At 40.4% G+C, this 21,252-nt stretch overlaps 1 protein-coding gene across 3 annotated transcripts in view; it reads right to left on the bottom strand.

The window, feature by feature from the left end:
* LOC135488895 (TBC1 domain family member 14-like) overlaps positions 1-21,089 on the bottom strand; it is a 29,428-nt gene extending 8,339 nt beyond the window's left edge. The window contains exons 1-10 of one of the 3 annotated variants that reach the window (XM_064773817.1): positions 19,218-21,089; positions 10,512-10,748; positions 7,192-7,274; positions 5,931-6,048; positions 5,242-5,348; positions 4,094-4,174; positions 2,825-2,982; positions 1,900-2,028; positions 1,320-1,429; positions 194-297 (exon numbers count right to left, since the gene is read on the bottom strand). In XM_064773817.1, coding sequence (XP_064629887.1) covers positions 194-297; positions 1,320-1,429; positions 1,900-2,028; positions 2,825-2,982; positions 4,094-4,174; positions 5,242-5,348; positions 5,931-6,048; positions 7,192-7,274; positions 10,512-10,748; positions 19,218-20,947 — 2,857 coding nt within the window. In that variant the 5' untranslated portion in view covers positions 20,948-21,089. Of the gene's footprint in view, positions 1-193; positions 298-1,319; positions 1,430-1,899; positions 2,029-2,824; positions 2,983-4,093; positions 4,175-5,241; positions 5,349-5,930; positions 6,049-7,191; positions 7,275-10,511; positions 10,749-12,096; positions 12,241-15,774; positions 15,862-19,217 lie in introns of those variants that run through there. The other 2 variants (XM_064773818.1, XM_064773819.1) reach the window with 2 other exon arrangements.
* Positions 21,090-21,252: the final 163 nt, after the last annotated feature.

Raw genomic sequence — 21,252 nt, 5'->3', positions numbered from 1 at the left:
ATAGACATTTTATTTGAGTCGCCAATTGGCATACATTCGCAGCGAATGGGTTAATACATTGTCATTATACCACAGGCGTTTCATTTTCCTGACTAAAAATCACTAACAAATACCTTTTGATGGAAAAACTGAAAGAAAATTTCATAACCTGCCGAAATCCATTTTTTTCAAGCCAAGCTACATGTACACTTACCGAGGGCAGTTCTAAACAAGACTTCCTCTCCGTCCCGGCAGAACACATCCCATACTCTGCTGGCAACATCGAGTGGCAAGGATTTACTGTACAAAGTGAACATCCTAGAAAAAGAATTAAAAATTCATGAATTGGATTCTTTCTAATCAGGTACTAAGCTTGTGGGTTGATACAGAAGTTCAACCAACATTCAACTTTGATATAAGAAAATGTTTCGGAAAGAATAATAATTAGAGTCTTGGAACTGGGTCCAGTTGTTGGAGAGCATGTTAGCTCATAACATCACGCTGACATGTTGTTACATGTGCATTGATGTACATACATGTAACAACATGTCAACATGATGTTATGAGCTAACATGCTTTTTAACAACCAGGCCCTGGATGTCACTGGGAAGAGAAATGTTACAGTTAAAGAGTTAAAGTTTGGGTTTGGTCTGATATGAGCTGTGGTAGAAGTGTCATCAGACTTCACACTTTCACCCTAGTCTATTCTGAAACCTTTAAGGAGAACTCAGATGATCTGCTCTTTTAACACTTCAACCAAAGCATTTCTAACCGGTTCCCATAGCTGGAGTATTAAAGGCAAGTGGGACAAAGAGAAATGCCAAAAGTCTCAAACCAATTCTGGGTTTTGAACTAGAGATCACCGCCACTCAGAAATGAATACATATTGAACTGGTGAAAATATGGATAAAATATATTATTGGGGCGAAATGTTCGGGGACAAAAAGTCCTAGGGACGAATTGTCCGGGGACTAACAGTCCGGGGACTAACAGTCCGGGGACTAACAGTCCGGGGACTAACAGTCCGGGGACTAACAGTCCGGGGACTAACAGTCCAGGGACTCTGGGATCTAACTGTCCGGGGGCAAAATGTTTGGGGGATGAAATGTCTGGGGACGAAATACCCTAGAACCCTCTTGACCACTAGCCGAGGGTCCGAGCCACGAGTGAACAGGGCTCCTGTAGGGCTTTCTTTTATACAATACTATGCACATCAGACTTTTGAAGGGCAATTGGAACTTCTGTGTGCCACACCAAACTACTACTTTCCGTCCAACCAGAAACTGTAAATTTATAACACTGGACATTGATATGCTCCCTGAGAAAATCTATATACTCACCAGTCAATAATATACAAATCTGGAGTGAGATTTTGCCTATGGAAATGGGCGAACAACTTTGGCAGGTTTTCTTGGAAGAATTCTTCATACGTAAGGAAATAAGTCTTCATCTGAAAACAATTGTGAGAAGATTATTGACAAAAGACTATTATTGACTAAAGGCTGATTTGATGATAATCATGATGAATATTAAGGAACATCTTAACTTCTTCTAACACTTAAATGGCATGACCGCAACTGATTGAGCAAATCAAACTTCATCTCCATAACGGTGAGGTGTATCTGTAATGACAATATTTACTCTTTTTGACAATAACTGTGTCAAATCTGATTTCAGAGCAGTCCTGAAAGAGCTAATTATTATACAAATCTAGTTCAGTAGAACAAAAATGCCCCAAAATCAAAACCTTTTATCAGATTTCAGAGCAGTCCTGAATAGGTGGAAGAAAAAAGCCCCAAAATCAAAACCCAACCGTCAACATGCATGCAGTTGTTAGAAAGAACTTCGCGGGTGCATTTTTGCCAGTTCTGAAAAAACCCTGAATTCTTTTACATTTAAATCAGCTCATCATCTACTTACCAGTGTCTCATCAACTCTGAAAAAGGCCACCTGGCACGGCTTATTGAGTAGATTAGCAAAGCAGATGAAGGCATCAGCTACGTCCATGTTGAGTAATAACACAGCAGCTATGAAAGACATCCCTTGAACCTGCAATTGCAAAAAGACAGAAATACGATACTTAAGATGTTCAAGGTGACGTGGGGTTCAATTTTTAACCTTTAACCACTTCACAACTGTAGCCTGAAATTTCGGTCCGACGTGCAAAGACTCACACTCCTGCAGATTGGAATTTTGGTCTAATGACGTCAGGACACAATGTTTTTCAATGCATGACGCATTGCACGTCATTACATCATTGCCAGGAATGACACTGGAGAGTCCAGTGGTCAACTGAATAACGTCAAAAATGTCCAGTAGTTAAGTGGCTAAGCCTCCTTTTTTATGACTGAATGTATTTTTCTTCTTCTGCATTCAGTCTGCCTGTGCTACATCTTCTGTCCTGCAGCGGAGATGAAGTGGCTTGTCATCTGAAGGTGTTGCTGTGTCCCCAAAGATTCTTCTTGACATGGGTGTCTCGGGGTCAGAACTAGTGTCCTATCTTCTGGTGCAGGCAACAGTCTCGTAGGATGTGCACTGGGGGTGTCAGCATTGAATGCAAGATTCACCCATTCATTTGACCACAAACAAATCCAGAGACTTTTACACATGAAATATTGCAGTACCGGTAATTTCAATTAAAACACATTAGAGTAGCTAGGGACATCTGGTGTCGTCTGGAGGAACCAAAATACCTTAAAAATTTAGATTGTACATGTACGATCTTGGCACTGAAGAGTTAATTTAAATCGAAGTTGTCACTAGATGAGAGTAAAGTTCTCTTAAAATTGAAGTCTGAGTTGGAGTCGTAAATGATGCGCCACCCCTCTGTTTACGACAAACTTACATATCCCACGTCAGGTCTGTAACAGGCGTACGCTCCAAGGAGGCTGTGCAACATATCGTGGTACGGTCCACCCCGTTGAAATATACACAGCTGGGGGAATGTACGAGACACGTCAAGTTTGATCAATTCCACACTCGATTCCTTATTGGACGACGGCTCTGGAATAGACAGGCACGCATTATCACAAACTGCAACAAAAATGCTCCAACAAACGTTTTGAATAAGATTTATATAGCTACTGATATACATTTACTCCAACATACTATAGGGAAGAACTTTTAAAGACTAGACCAGCAGACTGACGATGGAAGTCTTCAGGAAATTATTTCTGACTACTTGTCAAATTTTATGAAAGAAAAGTTGCAGTCTGGTGGTCATTCTCATTCAATTATTTAGTGATAGACCAGCACAAAATTCCTCATAGAAATAGTTTATCAGGTCAGTGAAAGGGTAACATGGAGGCCTTCTTCAGGACTAAGAAATGAAAGAAAGAAATCTAATTGCGCTTTTAATACACCACACAGAAGTCTCAAAGCGCTTGATTTTCATGCCCTAGAAACCTTTCTGTAGCAAGTACAAAGTGGGTCTCGAACCCATGACCTTCCGATTACAAGCTTGACGCTCCTACACCGAGCCATCTCACTCATCTAGGGCTCAAGCAAATGTTGCCATAAAGCAGCAAGATAGGACCGAGTCAATGGAAAAGGGTCATAACACCTGCATCCTGAGGAAATCGGGGGTTAATGTTCGCTTCTCCGGCCCTGCACACAAACCCCAGAGACATTCGCCCTCATTTGGTGAAGTACAGGCGTACATCACCTTTGAGTCAGCACCGAGACTAAACTATCAACCTCGGTTCTAGTACTGCACCTTATGATTTTTATGAATGAAAACGGCACTCAGATCTCTCAGAATCGAGGTTGCAGTGCGCACCTCGAGGGAGACATTGCTCTCTATTTGTCAGCATGATCAATGCGAGTCATTCTCCAAAGCAGCGATAACATTCAAGCATAGTGTAGGACTACTATCACTACTAACCACTGCGCCGGAGAATGAATGCGAGTTTGGTTATCGTTTTGGAAATTCCTTGACACAAATGTAAGCAACGCTCTGATTGGTCGCACTTACTTCTGCGCTGGTACTTCACCAAATGAGGGCGAATACCTCAGAGGTTTGTGTGCAGGGCTGGAGAAACGAACATTAACCCCCCGATTTCCTTATGATGTAACACCTGACGAGAAAGTGTTGTTGCTTTGGGGCAAACTTTACCTTCGGTTTCAGATTCACCGTTATTTTCATCCATAATCTTCAATCTGTCTTTGGCTCGGCTCAGGCATATTTCATATAATTCTGAAAATAAAATAAAACATTTCGTACATGACTTTATATAGTGCACGAATAATTCCACAGAAGTTTCAACAGCTGCCTATCAGTATATCACAACTGTCATCATAGGGCCTACTAGTGTTTTTTATTTCTAGTTCCTATCGAAAATGTAGCATGTGGACAACATAGATTGACATTATGCAGAATGTGCATCCCTTTGTCAATCAACTAGAGTAGAACCTCTCTATTAACGACACCCTTGGGACTGAGAAGTGCTGTCCTTAATAGAGAGGTCAAACTCAATGGCAACAACCAATTTTGGACCAAAACTAGTGTCCTTAATGGAGAGGTTGTCCTTAATAGAGAGGTGTCCGCTAAGGGAGGTTCCACTGTACTGCACAGTGCAATCAGCCATTTCATCGATTTTATCAATACATGATTACCAAAGTTTAGTTCCCAAGCTTTTTTACGCCCATAGAAAAATTATCGGCCTTCATTTTCAATCAACTACTGCACAGTGCAATCTGTACTTTATTCAATCTAAGTTTCTATTGAATGATCAGCAAAGTTTGTTAACCGGCACTGAGGTTTATTTTTGCACGCTGAAAAATCACTGGCCTTCTTGTGATATCATCAAACAATGAGCTCACATCATCAACGGCTCGCCCCACTGGTATAATTGGTGACGCAGTAAAGCATGCATTGACATGTTGGCCTTTTTTCAATCAAACACGCTTGTGTATTTGTTATTAACCACTGCAAACGCTTAAAGGGGGACTATAGGCAGGAGCAGCAGGGTCACATTGACCATCTTCGGGTGACTAATATGCTCAGTATCAGGGCACTGGGTCATGTTAGATTCAGCGCTAAATACATGTATTCAAGCCTGAATAGTTTGACGAACTGTGAGATGGGAGAGAACCCTATTGGCGACATTGTGTAACTTTATCTTGCCTGCCAAGCAGCTGCCTCTAGTATCCCTTTAAGACATTTCCGGACAGCGACCATGTCAAAGGTTCCACAATCACCGTGGACAGCTACATGTAGGATCTTTCTATTTCCGGACAAATAAGAGATTCGACTCTGCTTACCATGTGTGAGATTTAATTCGTTTCCTATGGCTATTTTCCACACCTTGCCTCGTACACTTGGAGGTATCCCCAACCACCACAGATCTCTTGCCTTCTTTGATCCACGCCTGTAACAGTGAAAGAAACCACATGAAGGAACACACACAAACAATAGGGACTGCTAAACTCCTAAACAGCGTCCACCAGGTTTAAAATCAGGTATCAAGTCATCAAAACAAAATCCAATGGTCATAAATGAAATAAGTACACCATAAAACACATTTCCTAAAAATTTCATGACATTTGGGTGTAAGACAAGGGAGTTATTGTTGAAAATCACAAGGCTCCTGTAGTATTGGGAAGCCCTATCATTTCCTCTTAGTCAAATCCAACATGGCCACCGACTGGCTGGGTGGTGGACGCTGGTTCATTTTAGACAACAACTCGCTAATTCAGCACACAAATGTCAGTGAAATGTCATTAAATATTCAGGAAATGTGAAAAATGTCCTGCTTATTTCATTTATGACCATTAGATTTTATTTTGTTGACTTTAAACTTGCTTCTTAACCTGGTGGACGCTGTTTAGGTTGACCCAATTATACTGTGGTTTTGATCATAACTCGTCAAGAAGAGAAAAAAGTTCTTCATATCACACAACACCAATAAAGTTCTAAAAATGGCAAACTAACTGAATCTTACTGTACTTACATATTTTCCCAGTTTGGCAGGATTTCATTGTTCCATACTTTGACAGCAGCAGCAAGTTGTTCTTCTAATCTCAACTGGTGTTGAAGATGCTTCTTCTTCAGCTTGGCCTCTTTCAGTTCTGCAAACAAGAACAATTTGTCATTTAACATGTGGTGCACCTTGCAAGTTATCTTATGACGCACTTACCATGACATCGGAAAGTCATCACTGGACATCTTTATGGAGTATTAAGTTCATTCGGTACGTACGCACAATTTTTCAATTTTTCTGGACCCCTTTCCATGCCCAGACTCCAACCAGTGTATGTACACAAAAGGATTGTCAGTTGATACTGATGTACATGTATGCAGTCAATGGAACAGTTGATCTCATTATGCTGCATAATAAAACAAATTTGGACAAAAGTAATGTAATAATGTTCAAAATCAATAAACTGTCATAAATTCTAACCTGAATATCTTATCCATAGAACATAACGCTTTATGTCAAATAATAATGTTCAAATCATCTTTTCAATTCCTCTCCCCCCCCCCCCCAACACACCTTTGCGCATGCAAACGCTATTAAAATAGACTTTAAATTTACAAGTGCCCTCCCCTTTATTAGTTATTGCCTCCAGATTAAATGAGAGCCAAAACACAGACAAAATTAAGATAAACTGCCAAGATCCTATCGATATTGCAGTTATGGTACACGACAGATTTCAATTAGTTCAAAGCAGATCTAGCTGTCATCATATATCAAACCACTTAGCTTGAAAACATCAAGAAATTAAATTGGTTTATTCATTCTGGGGAAAGACCACCCTTCCTCTATGCCCATAATAGAAACTGCTGGAACCAAAACAAATTGAGGAATTGGCCCAGGACAGGGTTGGTTGGAGGAAGCTTGTGGCCGCCTGCTGCGCAGTCGATCGATGATGATGACTGTATAAAATGTGTAATTTTTGCCACATGTAAGTTTTTTCCCACATATCGCGTTTGCTGCCAAAATTTGCCAAAAAGTACGTCTCTGATGCTCTGTCGCCACATGAAAATTACACATTAGGAAGTTTCAGGAAATAATTTATGGCATTTAAAAGGAGAATTGACCATTTACGGGTGCAGAAAAGGCTTGAGGGGGTCAATTACCACTCCCCAAAAAAAACTATTTTTTACTTCTGGTAATTTGGGGCACGTGGCACCCTCTTATACCATTAAACGGGCATCAAAAGGTCAGTTCAAAGGATGATGATATCATTTATAATCATGGATATTTTTACCTTTTTTCTTCACAGCTTCCACCATGGCCTCATATTCCTGGCGATGATGCTCAGCCTCTTCAGCAGACTTGGGCGGGAGATTCCTGCAAAACAGAAAAGCGTTCTTGAAAATCAGAAGAACAAGAGGCAAGGATCAATTAAGACCAAACTTCAAAGTAATCCGACCAGTAGTTTGCCCTCCAGAGCCCAAAACAATGCAGACATAACATTTACGAATGGACTATAGTTAACCAAGCATTAAATACTCTAGTTTCACCGATCTGAGACTGTTTTGATAATTACTATGAAATCAAAGGACACAAATGACCATCGGACAAATTGGTGTTTCAAACCAATTGTTGATCAGATGGTACATCTTCAATGGCATCTATACGACAATGTCCCTCAAATAATCTCTAGTTTCTTGAAATATCGAAGTGGTCTCATATCGGTGAAACTAGAGTATGCATTGATTACTTACAAGTTACAAACTGAGATGCAGTGAAGAAAAACCGCAAAATACACACAGAATAATTGGCAATATAAATTCAACACAAAGGTTCAGAGCAACTGATGGTGAATCAGCCTGTAAAATTTATCGAAAGGTTTCTGATTAGTATTCCAAGGCAGAGGCAGAATGACAGATATAATTCAGCCGAGCACATTCCGATTCAGAAGGGAGCAATTATTGTTTTTCTTCATCCGAAATAGTCAAGGCTGTAAATTATTGGGTATATCATTTCGCCTGTTACATATCAACCAAAACTAAGGTACCGATTGCAGATCAGGAAATAAGATGGGTATGTTTTATGTACCTTCAAAGAAGTTTCAGGAGGATATGATTATGAACCCTCTCGAGCACATTTGTGACCTGTCACAGCAAAACCAAGCGCATGTCGCACAGAAGATGAGCCTTAATGACACCAGGAGAAAATGGAAGAAATTGATTTGCTCATATTTCACAAAAGGCAGACAATAGAGAAATGAACAAACAGTTCGTCTCAACCTGCCAAGCTCAAAGCGACATGCGCCTGGTTTTGCTGTGACGGGTCACATTTGTGATGAAAACAATGCAAAGATACATTAAAAAAACGAAAAATGAAAAGAGTGAAAAAACACACTTTGCCTCCCCCTCAATATGAATCCTGGTGGAAGCCCTGCGTTAAGGTATATCATGTTACCAGAGTATGTCACATAAAACATTGTTAGATGTGTCTAATTGCACTTGTTTTTCAGATTTTCAAGATCTTCTGTCAGTGTTATGTTAAAGCACAAACATGACAAAGGTGTGCTGGTACTCTTTCACTGTGAAATGAATCATCTCTTTGAAGTCTAGACTAAAAGTTGGATTTTAAACCGGTTTTTAACAGGTTCTATTCAACTTGGTCGATCAATTTCTCCCAAATCTAAATATAACATTCGTACAACATGATTAGTCCAAATCCATACCAGCACGTACATGAACACATGTATAAGTATCACCAATTGATTTGACTTCAATACAGGTACAATGTAACCATGGCAGAGTCATCTGAGTGGTCCCTTGATAGTTCTATCATCGACAACAATCGACATGTTTCCCCACACATCATAGAGCCGGAGCTGCACTATCAGGAATGTTGCAGACAATAACTTCTGCTGCATCAAAAAATTCTATCCACAACAGAGAGGAAGAAAGTGACTAAATGATAGAATCACATACTGTCGCGGCAGACAGAAGTATCCTTTGAATTTAAGCTCACATGAATTATATAAATACATGTATATTACGTACGTTTGTAAGTTTTAGAATAAAATACCTGTAGCAATGTACATTGCACTAAAAAGGATATAAAAGGCTGGAAAAGTTTTATATGTCATCGGCAGAAAAAACACACTTGTGATAAATTAGTTTAACGGAAGGTCGGAAGGTGGTCTCGATCAAATTGATACATTGTTCACTGAACAATATCATTGCCGTCGACCACACCCTGTAATGACATCTTGATAAGCTTGATTAGATTCAAAGGCTTGGCAGCATGATTTCAATTATAAATTGACCAACATCACCCTGGAGAATCAGTTCCCCAGACTGCCGAGAATCATATCAGGCATTTCAACTTACCGAGCGACCTGCCCAGGCTTGTGCCGCTTGAGCCAATTGCGAGGGAGAATGGCTGCCTCACAAGAAAAGCAGCCAAAACGGTCGCACCAGAGTAAATTTTCTAAAATAATCTGTGTTCCTCTTGTAACATGGACAATATGACACAATCTGCACTAAATTTTGCAGTAATACACGTTCACAGGTTAATACTCTGTGTAGTAACTCTGTGCAACTGAACGTGAAAAATCAATCTGTGCATATATTTTTCGAATTTGATGGCTATCCATAAGAATTTTTTTTTTACTGTATGAATATTTCTCGATATTTGTGATGCAAATCATGCTTGGAGAACCTTATTACATGTATTTATTACCAGATGAACACAACACTAATCAGTTGAAAGACTAACCAACAACACACTTTTCCGACTTTACCGAGTGCTGTAACTTTTCCTTTCCGAGTTGCTTGGCAAGCTGGCAGGCCTGTCTGATTATCAACAATCTGGGGAATTGATTCTCTAATTATGTCTACATCCACCATTCTTTTATTGTTTTTAGGTCATCAATCAATGAGTTTAATCAAGTCCAGTTGTAATGTAAATTACAGGCATTGTTATTTTCAATTAATTTCTCTGCCCAGAAGTAGAACATTACATCTGTGGTCTTTCTTTGGTTGTTTTTAGGTGCCAGGCTTTTAACCAAAACATCTCGGGTTTCGAAACACAATTGACACACAACTTGCGCTCTTGGGCAACACTTCACTGTAATTTGCCACTTTCCACAGAAGACAAAAATGGCTGATTTATGCCGTGGGCTCAGCCTATGTTTCTGACATCAGCCTTCGGTCATATATGGGGTCAAACCTTTTTCATGACGTACATGTACACATCTGATGGTGAAAGGGGTCAAGAACTTGGGGGGTTAATTGGCATACGATGTACATTTTTACAAATTTCTTTGCATAAGGGGGAGGAGCTCCTGAAAATTGGAAATATGTGGGCATGTACTTAAAAGTATGGCCCTGACCCTCATCTGAAAAGACAGGAATTACTTTTTCCTTCGAATGAGGTCCCTGTACTTACCTACCTGACAGGTCAAGAAAAGACCCAAGCCAAGTGGACAGCTACTCACAGCGAACTCCTACCCTGAAGGAGGCATTTAGGCCAATAACCCCAACTCCAACAGTAGTGGCATACATACTGCCATTTTACACCAAGCTTAACAGAGAGAGGAAGTTGAAGAGAAGGAAATGAACTCACATCGGCCGATTCTCAAGAATCAGGGCCGTCGTCGATAGCACCTCAATATCACGCTTCCTCGTCCTCGTGGGAGACTGCTGGCAGATCTTCACCTTGGCCTGATATTCCTCCGATATTTTCCTGGCATCTTTTTCCGCCGTCTGCTTGGGTGGAATCTTTCCAAAAAGTTTCCAACCTGGGGCGCTGGCCTGGTCGGGAAGTTTGGCAGCGTCCTTCGATTTTCTTGAAAATATATTTCTGAAAAGAGAAATTGTTGTTTGGCATTTTAGAACAGGGATTGCCATCGTTGGTGTTTTTTATAGTTCACTCAAGGGTGTCCCCGTTGTCCGGAATAACTCCAGGGGGGCATCCAACTGCTAGCAGTGGTGGATTTAGGATCCCTTTCCCCAGAAGCAAAGAACTACTCCTAATCAAATCCCTCAAGATGACCAGAAAATGTATATTTGGCAACTTTCCAAATCTTTCTAAACGTGCAGGCTGGCAAACCCCCTCAAAATATTATCAATTACTATGAGCTATTTTACCAAAAAAATGCAAGATGGCATTGGGATGGCAAAGAATGATCATAGACATAGTCTACATTTTTGCATGGGGGAGGGGGGGGGTTGCGCAGTCATGTCAAGAGAGAACTGTGTGGAATACTCATCCCTAGGGCTTGATCTACATTCTTGGAAATGCAGTCATTTGATTGATATTTGAAGTTGTATGATGGCCTACAGTACTGGCTAATTACATGTACAAGTTAAATGTATCACATTGTGTCAACAATTGATCAGGAAATCCTGGAAAAGGATAGGCATCTATAACAATGTATCTCTCATGACACAATGGAAATGATATCTTTCTAATCTCACTCTCAGTAGACTGCAGCCAAGTGATTTTTATCACACTGCTGGCAATACTATTGCTGCAATGTGCAATACAAATGATCACTTGTCTGCAGGGTATTGAACCCCTTTGCACAGCGATCTGCAATAAAATAATACAAGAGTTGTTTTTAAAACAATTGTATCGTAGATTGTACATTACAGCGATGACAAGATTGTACATAACAGCGATGTCAAGATTGTACATTACAGCGATGACTGATTCTTATCGCAGGCATCGGCAATGATCCACCCAGACGTACATTTTTTGTCACTTGCGATAATATCACTGAGATAAAAATTGCTTGTCTGCAATACACTGAGTCTTTACCACAGCTTGTCCCTCATCTGAATGAGGTTTTAAAGTCAACAACGACAGTCACACCCCAATCTCAACAGATCACGAGTACCATTCACATGCTCCTTCTCCTTCACAAATTTGGCATGTGAGGTATCTGAGACAAATGATCAGGTATACACAGAACAGAAAGTATGTCCAGAACCAAAGAACCCGCATCTGAAGGAAAATTTTTAAAAAACCAGACTTTGTCATCTAGAATTGAACATCAACAGTATTAACAGACATCGTACAATTGATTTCTGATATCTATCGATCATGAATTGTGTAATCAGGAAGTCCCCAGGATCACTTAAGTTAAAATGAACAATCATGTACATTTATATTGTAATGGAAAGTTCAATCACGACCATGCACTTACCCAACACAGTTTAACAATTCCTCAACCATCTGAAGGCATGTGAAGACACTGCAATCGAAACCAAGATCACCGCAGAAAAATCAAACCTCTGAGCCTAAAAGACTCAAAATGCTACTAGGAATAGCTGTGTGCTGTCTCGACCTCCATGCAGACAACACACTCAACAAGACCTAACACTAACAGCGCTCAATGAATATGAACATGAACTATTTGTTTGATAATGCGGCCCACACATTTTAAGTACATGTACTTGGATTTAGTAGGCCTACAAACCATGCATGTAGGGAACGGTTCATTATGGGTCAATTGAATTCCATTCAAAGACCTATTCTGTGTACTCCCGAATCAGTTTAGTCATGAGCAGAATTCAATTTATAAATATAGATAACGGGCCAGTAATCTGCATATATTTGTCACTCTTATCCAAAAATCTAGTCTGCCCATCTATCCTGCATTTGCCCACCCCCAAAAATTATTTATGCAAAGTCTTAGACCTGTTTTCTCTCACAAAAACACCTGTTTTTTATTTTACGATTTTTTGGGTAAGACCTCAAAAAAGTACATACATGTATATCAAACAACAACATTTGCAAAATCCTCTGCTTTCGCTATTAAAACGAATGCATCGCCACACATAAGAAAAAAAGTGCTGGACTGCAACCCAGATAATTGGGGCCTTGCCCTTGGCCAAAACGGGACCACATACACAGCTTGAAATGCTAGAGGAAATATGGCCAATACTGGGGTCATTGCTCTTCTGACATCAAACAAGAACCCAGCAATACCAATATCAAGTCTATTCCAAATCCGGACAGGTGTAATTAAATGTACATCAATTTTAAGGACATATTTAGTTAGTAGTATATACAGTACACACGTGTGAAAGCTACCTCGTGCGAGAAAACAAGTAGTGTTGACAAAACCGGAGAACAGTTACAAAACCAAAATATGATGATGATGATGATGATTTTATTGATGATGAAGAAACAAGAAGAGAAAAGATTCTGTTCAATGACTATTCTGTATACCATGTATTAAATATGCCACATGACATCTGTACATACATGTACATGTACTACAAAATGTACAGAAAGATAATGTGAGTTTTTATTTTAGTAGTTCCTTTATCGGTGACAAATTTAACATCAATTCCTACCTTTTCATATTGATTTCCTCGACAAACAAACTTATGAGAGCCATTCTGCTATTATCAATATGGAACAAACCACCATCCATTGACAGAACACTAACATGACTAATGACACCAATGATAATTGATAATTGAGACAACTATTGCATTGTAATTAGGTTACCCTAATTAATCACAACTCAATCCTCACTTCAACACCCCAGAGAAGATGAAAACTTAGAAATCGATGTTCACTGTCAACTTTTGCGTCACAAGACGTCTTGAGCTGTTAGTTGTGTCGATTGCAATCAACACCAAGTTCAAGTCCATGGTCACCCCGTGATATCATACAAGGCCTAATGCAAAAATCTAATCATGATCATTTTATGTCATTAGGTCTAATATTAGACATACCGAAACCAGATACATGTAGATACTAACATACACGGACACATAATGGGAATTTGAATTTTCACTATCATTCGTCATTGTTATTGGCATAATATGTACATAATAATCCTATTTTAAAAGTTATTTTAAAACATCCCAGTTCAATTTGGCTAATGAAAAGGCCAGGGGCCATTGTGCTCACCGTATAGATATTTAGTAGTTAGGAATTCATGCTGGTTAAGAAACATGCTGGTAGAAATCAAAATCAATACTCGAAATTTGAAATTTGCTTGTCAGCAAATTTGATAGCCCCCACGGGCCCACACAGTACACGTATGGAGGAGTGAAGTCTATTCCGTTTCGCGGATGATCTATTTCCGGACAAACACGCTCGCGCTTTCTCAAAATCACACGCTCAATAACATTTAAACAGCACCCTAACCTTTTCAGATGGGCAGGATGGATCATCGATAAGCATTTAAGGCTATTCCTTTATTTTATTCCTACATTCAACTGTCGTTCTTTGCTCAAAATACTCAACAGCTCGCCACTTCGACTAAGAGATACCGCCGCCATGATGCATGAGGATATGACGTCACCATTACGGGGCGGAGCTTATGCTAATGTACGTGTGATTGACAGAATCGCGTCGGAGATTTGAAAGCAAATCAGAAAATCGGCGCATAAAAACGCTTCAAAGTCATCAAAATTATCCGAATTTCGAAAAAATCTTTGCCAGGTGCACTAGATCGAGTTTAGTTTGATGGGACAGGGTTGACAGTTTTTCCGTTGAAATAGCAGTTTTGCTGGACTACCTCCATAATATAACCTGGGAAGAATGCAGAAGCCTAGTACCTTCTCCTAGTAATCTCAATATAGACCCCACATTTGTTGTATGTGGGGTCTATAATAATGACACATGATGTATCCCCTGGTGGCCAAGTCAAGAATCATTCTGGACCGAAATTTGGTGTTGAAGGAAAAATCTGACCTAAGGCATGTTGATGTATCCGTGCTTGGAGTACCTACCATAAAAATATCATCGAAAACAACTCACTAATAAGCAAGATGTTGCACTTTTTACCTCGTGTGTTTTGGCCCCCTGGTCGTCAAGACAAGAATCAGATCAATTCGATATTCCAAATCCGATATTCGGTGTCAGAGGTTATCTGACGTAGGGGATCATGTGTACCAAGTTTAAAGTTGTTTTGAAACGTGCCATAGTTGCACTCAAACTGCCAATTTACCACATTGACCTCTGTGACCTTGAAAAGTAGGTCAAATCAAAAACCCGTACGGTATGTGATGTATCCTTGCTCAGAGACCCTACCATAAAAATATTATCGAAAACATATCACTAACTAGAACTGAGAATTCAGAGGCTGTGAATTCATGACTCCAGGGAGAGTGGTGTGGGCGAACTGGTATGAATTGGTCTTGATGGCAACTGAACGCTAAAGATAACAGCTGTGCCACGGGGAACTGGAGGTGGCACACGATAGACTGAGGAATTTGAACTGCTGGTCATTATGGAAAGCAGCTGAGCAACAACAATACTGACTCCAGCTCAGCTTTTAGCTTTGGCCCCCTGGTGGCCAAGTTAAGAATCAGATCGACCAAAATTCGGTAGGAGGTTATATGACGTAGGGATTCATGTGTACCAAATGTCAGGTTCATAGCTTATGATATGTGATGCATCCTTGCGAGGAAAACCTACATGCACCATCAAAATTTTATCGAAAACGAGTCACTTATAACTACATTACATGTAAGAGAGATATCACATTTTTTGGGTTTTAACTTTTTGCCGCCAGGTGGCCAAAGAATCAGACCGGACTGAAATTCAGTGTCCGAGGTCACCTGACCTGGGGGTCCTGTGTACTAAGTTTCAAGTTCATAGTACTGGTTAAGAAAAGTGCCACTGCCACTGCGGTATTAGACTCCCCTACGGTAAAAAAGATGCTGTGCTGATGGATCTATTGAGAAAGAGCCCCCCCCCCAATGTCATGGGCTACAAACTAAACCTTGCACTCTTCTGTAAACACCAAAAGTCAATTGTCCTAATTTCATTCACACAGAAACACAGTGCACTTTCCCACAACACTGATGACCACAAATTCCACTTTGGACTGAAGTCTTAGAGTATACATTGTACTTACTTTGCACTAGCCTCATCACTCAATGGACCAGCACAAGCTGGAGGGTCCAAACCCCAAGAAGGCCGATAATCCAAGACATCCATAAGAATGTCTAAGTTCTCACTGATACGCCTACCTCATTACCATGCTTGAACTGACATTGCCCTCTGACCCTTGAGGCCATTCTACTTGGAAGATCGTGTGCCCAATCTGCATTCTGACACTTATTTGCAAATAACTTAGAAACGAGGCCAAGTGTAATCAATTTCTGCTCAATGGCCTAGATAGAGATATCGTGCTACAACATGGTCATGCGCAAGGCATCAGGGCTGAGATCACTTGACTAACAACTGTTCAGTGGTATCGTGGGACAAATATGACAAAATGCTTAAAAAAGTCCTGTCAATAGTGTCATGCCTGAATTATACTGCCTGGAATGTTAGTTAATTCGTTTGAAAACGTCATTGTAGGCTTTTTTTATTCTAAATAATATCAAGTAACATGATTCTGGTCGCATTTGAAATAGGAACTCCTTTTCTAGATTTTACGGGGTCGGAAATATATTCTCTCAAAGGCACTAAACACGGCCCGCAATAGCTGCGCGTACACCACGAAATATTGGTGGACCAATTGCACGTACACAACCACATTGCCACGACAAATTGGTTTGGCAATCCATTGCCGATACAAATTGCCGGCGAATTTGTCCCATCAAGCTTGATGGTCCAAATTCGCCCGGCTTGTTAAAAGCTCGGCTTTGTCGTGGTGTACGCGCTAATGATTCGGCAAATAGCTACTTAGATGGTTCGGCGACAGGCGACGCTTTCGAAATGGCGCTTTCTGCTTATTGTTTGCGCGCCATTGGTGGTCCATTTTCAGGTGGTGTATTCTGACATGTCTCACGAAAACGCTAATAAAACAATATAGAATCATTGGAACTTATTCAAATTCTTTTATGACATTGACAAGATATAGGACTACACTTCTGCAAAATTTGATGAAAATCCCAGCATCGAATTTATTTTAAATCACGAAAATGTATAAAAATGTACACGGACATATATTGTCAGTGTACTGAGCCCATCACTGGGCATAAGGCAAAATCAAACTCAAGTGAGAAAGCATGAATGGGTGGGGCCAATTGAATGGGATCTGCTTGTGATTGTGGACAGGTCACTGTGAATAAGACAATATAACCAAAAGACCAGCTCAACACTAGCCAAGGCAACAGGGGCAATGGCTGCACTGCCTTCCCCTTAGCCTCACTGCCCCAAAATTTCAGAATCAGCAAAGGCAAAAGTGGCCTGTCTGCCTTAACATTGGATTACAGTGGTACCCTCTGATATCATGGATACACTGTCCACACATTCAGAAGGCAATGACACATTATCTAAATAATAATAATCATGAGACTAATATAGCGCTAAATCCAACTAGTTTCAGCCCCTCAAAGCGCTTCGCACCCCTACCATTGGCCTGTAACTTCCTGATTCAAGCTCTACTTTATGGGAGTATCACAGGTCCGGGCTGCAGCTATACAGCGCTCAGGACTAACATTCATAGTTCGCCATCCCTGCCAGCCAGGTACCCATTTACTCCTGGGTAGAGTAAGCAAGTAGGGTAAAGTGCGTTGCTCAAGGACACAAAGACGAAACAGCGGTGACCCTTCCAAGAATCTAACCCATGACCTCCTGATTATGAGCCCGGCCGGTGCTCTAACCACTACGCCACTGATCTCCTGACTCTCAATTTATCAGTAAACTAAGTTTTTACTTGGTTTATCATCAGAAAGGTCTCAAAATACATTCTTAAATTCCTCAAATGCATTTAATATGAAATCGAATTTGAGATTTTACCGATATCGATATTGAATTGAAATAAATTTGAAGAAATAAGTTACAGCATCAAAATTGACAAACCAAAAACTTTAAAATGTATTTTTGTGACCAACCTGATGGTAAACCAAAAAAATTAGAGTGATATATGTTGGCACTAAACAACATTCAAGTTTCCTCCCAATTGCATTATGAAATGCTTTTCATTGTCACTCAATGTTGTATTTTGTAGTTTTTTTATCAACAGCAATACCTGTCCAATCCAATGCCAATTCTTCATATTGTCCCTAGTCAGTCACTCACCTCAGCCAAGGCCATTTACATGCGAATAGCAGCGTTTCCATGGCTAGCTTGGCCATCCTTGCAATATTGATTTCACATTTAGGGACACACTGGTATCGAAACATGCTGTTCATAGCTCGAGAATAGGTGTCAACATGCAAGAAAGGACACAGTGAATCACCACCTTGAGTCTGTTTCACTATCAGTATACCATCAACGAAAGAAACTCAGGGCAGAACCAGAAAACCTCCACGCCCAGGTGAATGTTTTGCATGCAAATGTCGGACAACAATGCATTGCGATTTGCCCATTCACGAGATCGCCTCATTCTTAATTTTTCCAAAACACCTAGTGGTACCGATGGATTTTTATGCCGTGTAGCCGCTGTTCAGACCGAGATTTCATCAAAAGTGTGCCGACACCCTGTTACGAATCTAAAAGCATTTAATCTCCATCCACATACATGTAGCTACAAAAGAGGGTAATTTTTTCTTTTTCGCGAAGAAATCATGCTTTCTACTGGCCAAGTCCATGATAGATTTCAAGTCTGCTAAGTTTTCCGTAGTACGCATGCGCACCAAATCGACTGGCCTGGAGCGGCCCATTAGACGATGATGTTGTCTTATAGTGGTGATTGGAAGGGTGTCGACGGTTTGTTCCCACTTATAAGGCTAACTTGAAATCTGAAATGGACGCTTCCACAAAAGATTTCAACTTTCATGGGAGAATCCTAAAATGTGACCCGTCACAGCAAAACCAGGTGCATGTCGCTCTGAGCTTGGCAGGTTGAGACAGACCGCTTGTTCATTTCTCTGTTGTCTGCCTTTTGTGAAATATGAGCACATCAATTTCTTCCATTATCTCCTGGTGCATTTAGGCTCATCTTCTGTGCGACATGCGCCTGGTTTTGCTGTGATGGGTCACAAATGTGGAATCGGGAATGACTGCAAGCTGGCATGGCGAGGTTGAAAACCCAGCACAAATATCGAAATGTGAGATTGTTCTTTGAAGAGAATTGACTCAAACTCCTGTACAAATGGATGGTAAACAACTTACCTCATTTTGTACACTAATTCCTCAATCACTATTCTTTAGAAACGAATTTTATTGATGTGCTTTCCAGGGAATTCCAATGGAGTTATCTCAACCAAGGGCGTTCTCTGGCTTGGCCTCTTTTAGGGTTTCAGCATGCTTTATGAATGATACCAGTCATGCCAGTTGTACAATTCATTCACTAGTCAGACTACAACAAGTTATAACAAAATAAGTTTGAGTCTGACTGATTGCATGAACTGATCATCAATCAATCAATCTAACAGGCAATAATTACTGACTTATGCTGCTTACCTTGATAAAAAACTTGTCAATCCTCTTCTCTTTGATTTCACCCCCTGAATACCTTGTGCTATTTTCTCATCTATCCCGCTATCCAATGAACTCGTATGGCTGTGAGATTTCTCATAAGTATTCCTGGCATGGAGATTCACATCCATAAAACCCGCCTCATCCGTGTCAATCACAAGCGCCTTGGCTTTCATGTCCAGATAATCATCTCCCAAGGAAGCAGCGGAGATTGAGAAATCCGTTCCAGTGCTAATGCTGGAAATACTTGAGAAAGAGGATGCATCTGTACGCGACAGTGACCCTGAGGTATTCGTGCGATGCAGAGCATCTCTTGGACCTTCTAACTTATCAATGGTATCAAGATCAGTGTTGGTAAGAATGTCCATGAACTCCGGGTCTGTTATCCCGGTCATTCCACACTGGCTACCTGTTTCGGCACATAAACTGCCAGCATAATCTAACTGACCCACTTCTAAATCCTGATTCAATGAGACAGCATCAACGCTTTCTGTCCCGGTCCGTCTTTCAGTAGCCACAGTTTGATTACTTGTACCAGCTGATAACAGCTGTTTGGTATGGGGAATATAGATTAATGGAATATTCTCCAACACTTTTGAGAGCCGGCTATTAGAGGGATTAACACACAAGGTTAATTCTTTGTTCTTCCTCCTAACAAGTGGCTGAGATTGTTCATCACAATGAGACCCGCCTCCACCATCAGATATAAAACTGGATGCAGATCTTTGAGAAATTGTATCCGGTGATTTACTTGCATCACCTGATGTCAACAATCCATTGAATCTTCTTTCTCCATCAAACTCCTCCGAATGAGAAACATCTGGGCTTGAGAAGTTGTGATCTAGACCATTAGCAATGTCTGGAGAAAGATCATCGGGGCTCGGATGTCGTCCCCATCTCCTCTCTGGAGACAAGTCTATTTCTTGGCGCTGCACTTGGCCAACCAATTGTGGAGAGCCAGTTGAACCTGATCTTGAAATTCTGCCATTGAATAAGTTCTTTGCACAGCTTTCATTAGCGTTATTGAAATCATTGAGAAGAGTAGCTAAATTTGGCAAACTAGACGACAGTTCTGAATCCTTTGGCGGAAAAGTTTGAGAACTTTCACTGTCTTGCTGGTCTTGACCCTCTTTTTTTACACCAGAACTACTCGTAAAGTGATTGTGGTCTACTTTTTTACCACTTAAAGATGAAACAGTCTTTTCTGTGTGAAAAGGATCACATTTCAAGAGACCCAAAGATGTGTCTGTTTTGTGACCATCATCACAGACAGTCTGCGAGGCAACTTTGAAAGGATCACGGTCTATAGTCTTTGCAATCTGCGCTTTGAGAAGATCCACATCTTGATGGACATGGTTTCCAAACAAGCTAACAGTTGGAATCTCTTCACATGATTCCTGGTTGTCGAAACAATTAGGCGTTGATTTGGATGGAATGATTTTGTTGTCACCGTTTTTTGTGTTCGTATTCATATCACAAATTAATCCTGTTGGTTGCCACCCCATTGTCTTACAACCATTGCAGTATTCCTGACGAATACCTGAGCAGGAACAGTCAGCAACATCCCAATCGTCATTTGCTCTGGTGCAACCATTACCATTGACATGAATGAATCCACATGCATTTTCTGTGGCTGGCCTTGGGCCACGACCTTTTTGGCAACAACACCCAACATTTGCTTCCTTATTTGCAGGAGGTTCTGAATGATCTCGCATTCCTTACAAAGGTATTCTTAAACACACTTTTAAAGTGTACCCTGTCACACCTCCTGCTTGGACAAAAACACAACGATATTGCGAAATTTTATGACATTTTGATAGTATTCTCCCAGAATCTCAAAATTTTGTGTTGACAGAAAATTCGGCCATGTTTTATGTAAATGAGGTCAAGGTCGAAATATCTGAAGCAAACAAAAAAAACAATAGTTTAATTTATGATACAATCAATAATCATTAATTATCGAGAAAAAGCGGCATTTTGGCCTTTGAATGAAATAAAATGGAGAAATAGGCAAAACTCT

This window comes from Lineus longissimus, chromosome 6 (assembly GCF_910592395.1).
Source record: "Lineus longissimus chromosome 6, tnLinLong1.2, whole genome shotgun sequence".
Taxonomy (NCBI): domain Eukaryota; kingdom Metazoa; phylum Nemertea; class Pilidiophora; order Heteronemertea; family Lineidae; genus Lineus; species Lineus longissimus.
Note: the sequence above shows the minus strand (reverse complement) of the source record. Positions and strands in the feature narration are given on the sequence as shown.